The following is a 10,815-nucleotide window of genomic DNA, read 5'->3' as shown; positions in this document are numbered from 1 at the left end:
TGTGTATGATGACTCACTGGTATGATGAACTTACTGGTAAGAAGAATAAGGGGAACGATGCGGGGGAATAGCATACGCCGGCGAAGCAACATCAAGTGCGGCGTTGTAATGAGTACGAACACAACCTCAGGGCCTGTGAGTCGTTTTGCGGGCCAAACGAATGTGAAAATACTTTGAGAACTCAGACATAATACTCGGCCACATCGCCAGCAGCCCGAGATACATTTTCTCCCTTGACGTCGCAGATACTGACACAGTCGCAGTGGCCAGATTCAAATATTCATCCTTCTAGGTCGTGTCACTGCAGAAGTTGGATGGAGTCGCTAGCGGAGTTGAATAGAGAGTTTGCGAAAGCCACCGGGTGGCTTTCGCGGAGCTTGCGGAACTCGGTGGCTTCCCGGTCAAAAAGCCCGAAACTCACCGGCTGGTGGCTTTGGGCGTCTACTTGGAATTCGCTGGTAGCCTCTCCTTCAAGCAGCAGGCTAGCTGACTACAACGCGCGTCGAGCACTGTACCATGCCCACACATCCAGGTTTCCGTAGTGTTGCACCCAATCCGTGTCTTCCGTTGGCCTAGGCTGCGGAGGGGTGGCGATATCAATCAACGGTATGCAAATTCTGGATGCGAATGAGAACCAGGAGGCTTGCGCAAAAGTCAACGCGGACGAGAAAGCAGATGAACCTCGGAGGGGCGTCGCATGGTTGCCATTAGATCAAGATGGAAGCCAAAGCGTTAAAGTCCTGCGAAAAAAGTGCGAAGAGGCGCCAATCCTTTGGCTTGTGAGTTCTCCATCTGCTATCTCAAAACCGGATTGACTGGCTGACTGATGTACTTGATATACCGTCAAGATGTGCTACCTCTTGACGGGCGACAATGATGACGGCCCAACCGACGCAGGACTGTTCTACGTGCCGAGAAGTTCAGACAAGACGAACATATTCTCCAGCGGATTTACACCGGATGTTCCACAAGCGCTGCGAAAGCTGCCAGCTCGCTGATGAGGATGAAGTTGGTGGGCCATTGTGTAGCTTCTGCAAGCACCTTAGGTTACGCCACCTTTCCTTGTGCTATCGACGCCTCGATCAGGCTGTCGTACCTTACGGTGCACTTGAGGATGTTGAAACGCGCCAACACTGTCCACTCTGCTCTTTAATCGTGCTCGCCGTCAAAGCTCGAGACAAGGGATGTAAACCCTCAACTCAAATCCAACTCAGCTTCTACGTCCCAGGACTTCACTCTGGTCAGTGGACTGAGTACTCGGGAGATAAGCAGGGAGCGTACGCTATGATTGCTGGGAGCAGGCCAGAGGTTGCGGTACTGTCTATTCTGAATCTCACATTGATATCGCCGGTGGAAACGAAGGAGGCTCTGCCGCTCCCTATCAGGAAGCACATCTCCGACTGGACCACAGTAAAAGGTCGTCTCCATCAATGCGACCTCGATCATCCCGATTGCAAAGCACAACACACCTCTTTGCCAACGGGTTTTCGTGTAGTGGATGTTAAGGAAAGGCGTATCGTAGAAATACCCGAAGGTTGTCGGTACGTTGCCCTGAGCTACGTTTGGGGGCCCAATCCCGATCCATCACTCCTCCTTACCACCGTATCTACATTCTCGTCGTATCAAAAAATCGGGGGGTTAGATGCTCTCAAAATGCCAAGGACCATCGAGGATGCGATGCAGGCATGTATCCAACTAGAGGAACGATACCTGTGGACAGACCGCCTTTGCATCATCCAGGACGATCCCAACGACAAGATGGAACAGATTCAAGCAATGTCGGGAGTTTACTCTTCTGCGGCGTTCGTTCTCGTTGCTGTCGAGGGAGACCATATGAATGCAGGGCTGGCGGGTATGGGTCAAGATAGGCAAGACCAAAAGTGCGAAATCATCGAAGGGTTGATGGTTACCCTTGTTGGCCAAAGCTATCACCATGCCGTCGCCACGTCCAGTTGGTTTAGTCGCAGTTGGACGTACCAGGAAGCTATCCTCGCGAAGCGAAAGCTTTACTTCACCTCCTCGCAGATCCAGTTTGAATGCGAGAATCAGATTTGGCACGAGGATCGGCTTTCATTCGGATATGGCAATCTCAACAAGAAAGCCCCGGAATACCGGACTCCGGCCTTCACGATGGGCTTATACGGAGGACGGCATGTTCCTTTTGGCGAATATATAAGGCATCTACTAGCCTATCGTGACCGACGCTTGTCTTATTCATTGGACACATATAACGCTATTGCCGGCATCCTAAACGCCCTATATGATCCCAACGATGTCTATTTTGGTCTTCCGCTCCCTGAATTTGACCAAGCATTGCTCTGGCGATGTCACCCGGGCACAAGTCCCACGACAACCCTACGCACAAAGGTGCATGTCCTAAACGACTCGAAGAGCTTGGTGTTGCCTTCGTGGTCCTGGAGTTCTGTCATTGGCGGCATATACCTCGAGGCGGACGACTTCCAAGGGTCTTTAGTGTCATGGTCGCTCTATTCGTACAACAACCCGAAGGAGAATAAGGTCGTCGTTCTCGCTGCCAATCTTTGGAGCCCGCCTTTGTCATGGATGAAGACTGAAGACTCATGGGTCAACCGCCGAGTGTCTGCTCGGGTGTCTATGGCTTGGGCTTGGATGTCAGGTTGCTTTGAGTTACCTGTGCTGGAGGGATCTTCTTGGGGGCAAACCAGCTTCGAAGAACTTGATAGAATGCTGACAGATAGGTGGCCCACTTATCGCGACTTCGCTGCAGAAGTTTTTGCTTCCCAGGCAGAGGATGACAACCCCTCGCCGTTCGATGGACTAGGCGCTAAGTCGTACTATCCACATCGTTGGAAAACCGAAATGCCCCCAGGAGCTCTATATGGCCGTGCGCAGGTCGCTCGTCTCAGGGTAGTCAACAAGTTAGACTCGAATGTCACCCTTAGAGTCCTTGATCTTGATGGCAATGGTATAGGTGTCGTCAGCAGATTAGAACCTCTCATCCGTACTGAAGTTATCCCTCAAATTGAAGGCGGCAACGACATATTCGAATTCATTGGACTGTCAGTTACATTCAACACCAACACCTTCATCCCTTTTCCTCCTCGGTTGCGTCATCTCGATATCGGTGGCAAGTCTCTTGAGAGTCCTTTAGCAGTCGCCGTCTTGATCGTTGGTAGAAGGAATGGCTACATGTATCGTGTCTCCATCGGTCGAGTTTACCTCCAAGAATGGGTCAATGCGGGGCCCACGTTTGAAGACGTTGTATTGATTTAGTATCATCTTTTCTGCCCGGTACATTCGAAGAAAACCCTTGATCTTGATATTGCTTGTCCCGGAGATCCTCATGTGTCGCCTGCTACTTGGGTGCCATTGCATTGATCAGACAAATTCTACTTCCTCTGGAGGCAATCTACTTCGGAGCCCTGAATTGTCGATACATTGAATCCCCTTGCCATTTCCTAGAAGTAAGCAATGTGGGAATCATTCCGTCGGGTTGTCTGGGATGCGGCATGCTCGGCACGTAAGCCGAAAACCCGACAGCAAGTTATTGCTGCTGCTTCTGTCCCCCATAATGTATCAAGTTCGTCCCAGTTCTGGACCCCCGAACATAGTCTTTGACGCGTAAGCCGAGTTGACTGTGTTCAATCGCTTTTGCTTCGTGCACTGATGGTGGGTTATTTCCTGACGGGGCTCAATATCGGGTGTATGAGAGTGTTGTCCGTTTATTATTTCGGCCGCTTAAATGATAGCTGGACTGGTGCTAACATTCAAGACCGTGAAGTACCCCGGTCTTCTGCCCACATAACACTGAATTACTGCTATGGCGCACTTGTTGTGGACCTCACAGCTGCGGTACAGCGAATGGAAGAGCAGCTTCCTCTAACTATTTCGCAGCTTTTCGCTACCCCTGTTTATTTTACTGCAGGGCACGGTCCCACTTCCCTGGAGCGCCCTCAGCGAAATCAAGTAAGCATTTTTGTTCGACGGCAATAAGTGTCTCAAATTTACCTTGGCTACTCTACATCCTGTCGATTGGCTTGTCTACGGTCGGGTGCATCGTGACAACACTCACCCTGAATATTGGGCTCGTTATCGGCCTCAGATGTCTTCAAGGTGCTGGGTATGATCATTCTCCCTATCTTGTACATCGTAACGTGAGGGTAACAATATTCGTGATATGATTCAGTGCCAGCCACAAATAGGCACGTAGGTCATAGAAAACACTCTAGTATACGACTCATTGAGAGCGTCGTTTCCACGATATATTCATAGGACAAGAGTCATCCCATTTCCTAGACGTAAATGTAGCATTGCTTCCGTCGGCGGTGGCTCGGAGTCGACACGGCGTAGAAGCCGATAAAACCGACGGCAAAGCTGGTGAGCCGGGTTCAAGCCGGGCTGCTTCTGTGCGGCCATGTGGATTGAGTGATGGACATGAATAATAAGTATTTGAGGATATATCAGTGCGATATCGGCCCCCCTCGCGGTCTCTTCCTTGAGCCGATACTCTCATGCAAAACCAGGTCAATATCGAATTCGTCCCAGTTCTGGACGACCCCCGAACCTGGTCTCCGACGCGGAAGGTGAGTCGGCGTGTTCAATTGATTCGACCTCAGGAGATGAACTGATTGAAACTTTACTTCCCAATACACTTGACGTGGTCCATCAGAATGTCGTGTTGTTCATCATCTCTGCTGCCGCAATGATAGCTGGACTGGGGGCTAACATTCAAAACCGTAGAGTACCCTGGTCTATAGCCTTCTGGCTGCACGACATCTACTCATTGTGTTGCATTCGTCGACTTCATAGCTGCTATACAGCAAATGGAAGAGCAGCTTCCAGCTACTAGCTCGCAAATAAGCTTGTCGCTGTCCCTTTTCATCTTGCTGCAGGGCACAGTCCCGCTTCTCTGGAGCGCCCTTAGCGAAATCAAGGGCAGAAAGGTAAGCGTTTTCTATTTTGTGGCAGCATTCGCCTCACACTTGACCCCAGCTCGTCTACATCCTGTCTGTTGGATTGTCCACGGTTGGGTGTATCGTAACGGCACTCGCCCCGAACATTGGGCTCGTTATCGGCTTTAGATGTCTTCAAGGTGCTGGGTATGAACATTCTCGTTATCTCACTCACTATTACTCGACTGAGGCAAGTGATATTTGTGATACGAACAGCTCTGCGTCTGTTATATCGATTGGCGGGGCTACACTGGCTGATCTCTACCCCCCGTCTATCAGAGGCACGAAGATGGGAATATACTATGCGGCACCACTGCTTGGTCCTTCCCTTGGCCCTATCCTTGGTGGCGCGCTGACGGCGGGGTTCTCCTGGCGTGCATGTTTCTGGTTCATGGCGATCTTCTCAGGCCTCAGCTTCCTATCGTTTCTATTCTTCTTCAAGGACACGTGGAGGAAAGAGCGAAGTCTGACCTACCAGAACGTATTGCGAGCGAGATTGCGGGAGTTAGAGGCCAGTGAGAACAAGCGGGACAGCGTTAGTGCGAAGAACCTGGGAGCCGAAACCCCATTGCCGGACCACGCTTCCTGTGTTACAGAAATAACTGCTGCTCCGACGGAAAAGTCGGCTCACACGGCGGATCCATTGATAGATATCCTAAAGAACACCGTCGTCGAATCCAAAGGCCTCCCTCCTGCGCTTGAACTTCCCGAAATCAAACTTTCTCTCAAAGATGTAAATCCTGTCAGGCCTCTTTTGCTCGTATTACGAAGGCCCAACAATTGTATCATTCTCTTGGCTTCTGGTTTGTGCTACATATTACAACAACCAGCCACACTCTAAATTTGATTCTTGATCAAGGTTCTTTCTTTGCTTTCGGGTTCCTCATTTCCTACACGACGGCTAGAACTCTAGGAAACATGTACCACTACAATGCGTTGAAGGTAGGACTTGTTCTTCTATCTTTCGGCATAGGTACGTAGATCCTCCCAGTTGACGTCTTGATACAGTTCGTCTGATTGGTGGCATAGGTAGCCTGGGTGGAAGTTTGTTGGGGGGACGTTATTCCGACTACACATATAGAAAACTCAAAGAAGGAAACGGAGGCAAAAGTTCACCTGAGGTACTTGAATTCTGCATCACATTATCGAGTCCTTACCACTCCAATCATACTATCAACTTGTAGATGCGTTTGAAGAGCACTCTTCTCGGGCTTGTCCTTCTTCCCCCCTCCATCATCGGCTTTGGTTGGGTAAGCCATCAGCATCTCCATATATCCGCAATATGCGTTATGCTGTTCTTGAACGGTTTCTTCTCCATGTACGTAGTATCTTCATTGGTAGCCTGACATGGATTGACGTCCGTAACAGCTGGATATATGCCAGCACACTTGCTTATATCGTAGACGCCAATAACGGCCGTTCTTCTACTGCTATGGCATCAAATAGCGCCTTCCGCGGCATCTCTGCTTTCGCTGCGACCGAGATTGCTGTACCGCTTCAGGTAGCTACTCGTTTCCAAAGTTTCCATATTTATCCATGGTACACTTGCTCACTCCACTAATGCAGGACGCGGTAGGAGATGGTGAATAATGATCTCCAATGTATTGAGGCATACGCTGACTAGATCCTGTTCAGGCTGGATGTACACAATATGGGGCCTAATCATGGTAGTTACCGAGCTCCTCATATTGCTCGTCATCTGGAAAGGCGGAAAATGGAGAGAGCGGGCCGAGGAACGTGAAGCGCGGTCTCGCTTGAAGCAGTGAGTATGAGGAAGTGCCGTATCTAGAGTCGTCGAGACATAGACATAGACTCGACGGCGTCGGCTGATTCTTGGTTGTAGAGCTACATATGCATTGTCCCCATCTAATGATAAAACGAAGATAGCACGCTATTATTCCTTCTTCGGTTTTGCGACTTCCTTCGCCTTAGCTCCACCCACGGTGAACAAGGAGCTACCCAGGAACACCATTCCAGCACCGGCACCTAACTGCCAGTTCCACCCGTTTCCAAACCACCACACGCTCAAGCAAAGGCTCGTGGCCTTGCGAGCTGTGAGGACAATATTCGTAGACACAGATGATACTTGCTATGGCAATAGTCAGATATGTGATAGCGATGAACAACTTTAGACACACCGAAGATAGACGATTAACAGCAGAGACACATATAAGTTGCGACACCAGATTTGTGGCGAGTATAATGTATGGTGAAACGGAGAGCGCGGCATCAGTGCCCGTTCGAGGCGAAGATAAGCCTCCGAAACCTCTCTTGACGTCTGACGCGAGGAAAAGGAATATCGGAAGCGACAGGAAATGCTACTCATACTCACTAATCAGTACAGCGGTAAAGCTTATTGCAACAAAGAGATTCACCGTGTAAAAGACGCCCTCTTGCCAACACGGACCATACTTCTTATACGTGCGCTCCTGGAGGAGGCCAAGGAAACCTGTAAGGAATAAAGAAGCGAATAACATAGTGATGCCTATGGTGTATTGGCGTATATCATGGCTGCTTTCTGTCTTGCTACCGGAAGGCCGGGATAGTGTGGCCAGTATTACGCCGACAGACACCATGAATACTGACGTCTATATTGCACGTCGGTGAGCTGACGAGCGCCATCAACGCTGACACATTCATACCACTTGTAGAAATGAATACCGCCGCTGCAACACAAACCGGCCGATCAGCATGGACACGGGGAGTCCTGATATAAATCACAATCAAGGCACGCTCTGCACATGTGCGAAAATGCTCACCAGCTGATCTGAAGACAATTTGCACGGTCAGAGGAACGTTGAACGCAAAGACCCAATTGTTCATCAGCGATCCAGAAATCAATGCTGCCACCTGTATGGCCCAATTGTACAACGGCACTTGTCGAGGTTTTAGTCGAGGTATTATAGAGTGCGGCTTCCAAACTAGGAAAGATGGTAGCGAAGTCGTGGTTATGAACAACATCTGCGAGAACGTTAAAGCCGAGCCTACGCCCCGTCTCCTGGTCAGTGTAGCCATTGCCAAGCAGGTCAAATCCACTCACCAATACGAGGATTCGTCTTCAGCAACTGCTCATAGGCCATTACATTCCTGTAGGTGGGAATTCAGCCTGTTCCTTCAATCCGATCCCATACCACGTACGCACAGCATCCACCGAGCAGCATTGAGACGACCTGCCCAAGTCAGCATGCCTCTTCCTCCACGGTTCATAAGACATACCCAGTAGATATCTAGTATAGCAGGCGCAGCCTGCGATAAATTGATTCCTGGGTCGCCACCGGCATCCTTGTAGGTGCCATTCAAGGACGTTTGTCCGCTCCCGGTGTCCTTCCCTGACTTCCGTTTCGATGGCTGAGCTTGACCAGCGCTATGAGAGACCATTGGGGAGATATACGCAAGGGACAAAATATCGCGTGAACTCAAGTGGGGCCCTGAGAAGAAAAGAATGACTAGAAGCGAGAGAAAGACAATTTCTTTGGCATGACCGGTATCCTGGTCATTGTGGCAGACCCACCGAACTTGCATGGGTGTTGCTCACGTGATATTTACTCACCCCTGCTGCGATATAGGAGACAAGAGAACAGAAGCTCTGTATCATATGATACAAAACCCTAGCAATCACGTAGCCGCAGATTTTACTCCAGGTGCTACTCCAGTACCGTGAGGTATAAAGGAGTGCTGAAGGTAGTGGCTTGAGAATCGCAGAATAGCATAAGTAAACGATCGAAGAACCGGCGACGGTAGAGCATTAAGTCAAATGACTTGCAAAGCACAACGCTCTGTCCGGGAAACAAGGAAGTGAACGTATAACAGATGTAATGTAAGCAGCTAGATCCTTACTGAAGTTCCGTTGTAATGTGCTTTATCCGGCTGTCAGCCATCTGCTATAAAAGAGCATCGTACAATCCTCTATGCAAAGGCACTCGATGGTTCGAGAACTGGTAATCAGGATAACACCGCGCGACGAGGAAGTATCGGAAGGCAAAAAATTGAGAACGTTTCAAATTGTGTTATTATTAGATGAGCTTCACTGGGACTTTACTAGAGTCTGGGCGGAACGATAGGCTGTACAAAGAAGACTAATAGTTTTGCAATGGGTTTCGTATAGAGGATAACAGGCTGATAGTTTGTGGATGCGGGTTGGTTGTCACCCGTCAAGCGGCTGGGGCGGGTCTTACAATGGCTAATGTGCGTGAACGGTCGCGTCTGGAGGGTCGAGGGAGGGATCATGAACGACATAGCATCCAGAATCAGACCAAGCTGGGCCAGCGTTGTTAGCCCTATCGTAAAAGGAAACGAAGCGAGGATCTGGGTCATTGTGTGCATGAAGTTGCATGAGCTTTGGGTCGATTTGAGGCGAGGTAGGTTGCAAGGAGCGAAGTTCGGGCAATTCGCCGGGCAATTCGGAGGGTTGCTTCGGAGGCTCGTCGATGGGCGGTAGAATGACCAAGTCATCTTCATCCGCGTCTGAATAAATGGCAGCTCCTAACGGCGCAACACTAGGGACCCTGGGATGCAGTTGCATTTCCCTCCTTGCCAATCGCTCAGCCTCCCGAGGAAGATGCCGCAACTTGTTCTCGGCGAACTTGTTGTAGGCATCGTGGTATTCGGAGACATACTGCCAACCGTTTGGTAATCCGCCGTACAAAGAGACTTCGCGAGACATGGGAGTGCTGGAGGCGCTTGAAGAACTAGCAGTCGAGGACGAGAAACGCGACATCGGAAGGGAGGAAGTGTCAGATGCCGATTCAGACTTGGCCATGAAGCGGTCGCGAACTCCAGGAGCTAATCCAGTCGCGGCCAGCCACAGCATCGGAGGCTCAGTATGATGGGGGAAAGACTCGACAGCAGTTGTAGAAGTATTAGATGACGACGAAGTAGTTGAATAGCGCCGAGATAGACCAGAATCTTCTGAGGAAGTACTTGGTCCGTCTGACGCCTCTTCCGCCTGCTCTTCGGCGATATGAGATAACTTTTCCTGTAGTTGCGATAGTTCGTCATTATAATCACGCTGATCAACGACACCAAGAGCAGGAGAAGGAAAGGCCACATTGATGCTGCACCCTTTCTTTGTCCCACAAGTTGGACAATGCTTGATGAACCGCGCTATAAGGTCTTTAGGGATCCAGGAATAGCGTGACCGCGTGATTGCGCATGTCCTATCGCGACCGCCGTGTCCGCTAAGTTCGTGGCAGTAGCAGAGAATGTCGTATATATGTTCCTGCAGCGCGATCGGCAGGCCTTCGTGAAGAACCACCAAGTCGGGAGAGTCGCGATGGAATGGAAGCCCGGGAAGGTCCTCGGGCGGCGGCCCTAGCGTGAACATCTTTCTAACCCAAAAGCGGAATTGTGGAGTCCTACGGTCGAGTCCATGAAGCACTGCCCAGATATCTTCGAAAGTCGCATGGTCAATAAGGGCTTTAGCCCGCCTATTGGGTTTTAGAGCCAGCGCGTAGTCGGCTTCGGCCTGCTTGTACTGAGCATAGTCCGGATTTCCAGGGCCTTGATGTTGACATTCAGAGGCGATTTGACGTAGAAATTCCACCGGCGAGTCAAGATGTGCAGAGTCAGTGTTACTGGGACGAGAATATGGCTTAGGTTGTGCGTTCCTGGTCATGATATTAAACAGAAAATAGGGTAAATGTAGGATTCGCCTTGGACAATTGATCAGCAGAGGCAAGCGATGTTGAGGGTGATGGGAGTTGGTATGAGAGAACGAAGACTCGACGATTTGGGTGACAGCGATTTCGGCAGTCTCCGTCTGGTTCAATGACTTCGAATTCTGACTCTGGTTATAGGTATCTGTATGCTACAACAAAGACGATGTAGATAACTCGTTGTTACGAAAAGGTAAGTTCTATGAGAGCAAAATGATAGCCCCAATCGA

At 50.0% G+C, this 10,815-nt stretch overlaps 4 protein-coding genes across 4 annotated transcripts; 2 read left to right on the top strand and 2 right to left on the bottom strand.

The window, feature by feature from the left end:
- Nucleotides 1-960: 960 nt before the first annotated feature.
- On the top strand, nt 961-3,252 carry PC9H_011649 (uncharacterized protein; the record flags this gene model as incomplete). Its single annotated transcript, XM_036781132.1, has 1 exon — nt 961-3,252. The coding sequence occupies one exon, from the start codon at nt 961-963 to the stop codon at nt 3,250-3,252; it is 2,292 nt and encodes a 763-aa protein (XP_036626987.1).
- Nucleotides 3,253-4,490: 1,238 nt separating this feature from the next.
- Nucleotides 4,491-6,697, top strand: PC9H_011648 (uncharacterized protein; the record flags this gene model as incomplete). Its single annotated transcript, XM_036781131.1, has 10 exons — nt 4,491-4,562; nt 4,649-4,715; nt 4,789-4,922; nt 4,972-5,734; nt 5,791-5,904; nt 5,961-6,052; nt 6,116-6,249; nt 6,300-6,432; nt 6,498-6,513; nt 6,567-6,697. The coding sequence occupies 10 exons, from the start codon at nt 4,491-4,493 to the stop codon at nt 6,695-6,697; spliced, it is 1,656 nt and encodes a 551-aa protein (XP_036626986.1).
- Nucleotides 6,698-6,825: 128 nt separating this feature from the next.
- On the bottom strand, nt 6,826-8,309 carry YEA4_2 (golgi uridine diphosphate-N- acetylglucosamine transporter; the record flags this gene model as incomplete). Its single annotated transcript, XM_036781130.1, has 8 exons — nt 6,826-7,020; nt 7,070-7,249; nt 7,307-7,519; nt 7,574-7,638; nt 7,691-7,915; nt 7,972-8,018; nt 8,070-8,101; nt 8,148-8,309. 8 exons carry the CDS (start codon nt 8,307-8,309, stop codon nt 6,826-6,828), a joined length of 1,119 nt encoding a protein of 372 aa, XP_036626985.1.
- An 802-nt stretch (nt 8,310-9,111) lies between these two features.
- On the bottom strand, nt 9,112-10,545 carry PC9H_011646 (uncharacterized protein; the record flags this gene model as incomplete). Its single annotated transcript, XM_036781129.1, has 1 exon — nt 9,112-10,545. One exon carries the CDS (start codon nt 10,543-10,545, stop codon nt 9,112-9,114), a length of 1,434 nt encoding a protein of 477 aa, XP_036626984.1.
- Nucleotides 10,546-10,815: the final 270 nt, after the last annotated feature.

The sequence above is a fragment of the Pleurotus ostreatus genome, assembly GCF_014466165.1.
Source record: "Pleurotus ostreatus strain PC9 chromosome Unknown scaffold_9, whole genome shotgun sequence".
In the NCBI taxonomy this organism is placed as follows: domain Eukaryota; kingdom Fungi; phylum Basidiomycota; class Agaricomycetes; order Agaricales; family Pleurotaceae; genus Pleurotus; species Pleurotus ostreatus.
Note: the sequence above shows the minus strand (reverse complement) of the source record. Positions and strands in the feature narration are given on the sequence as shown.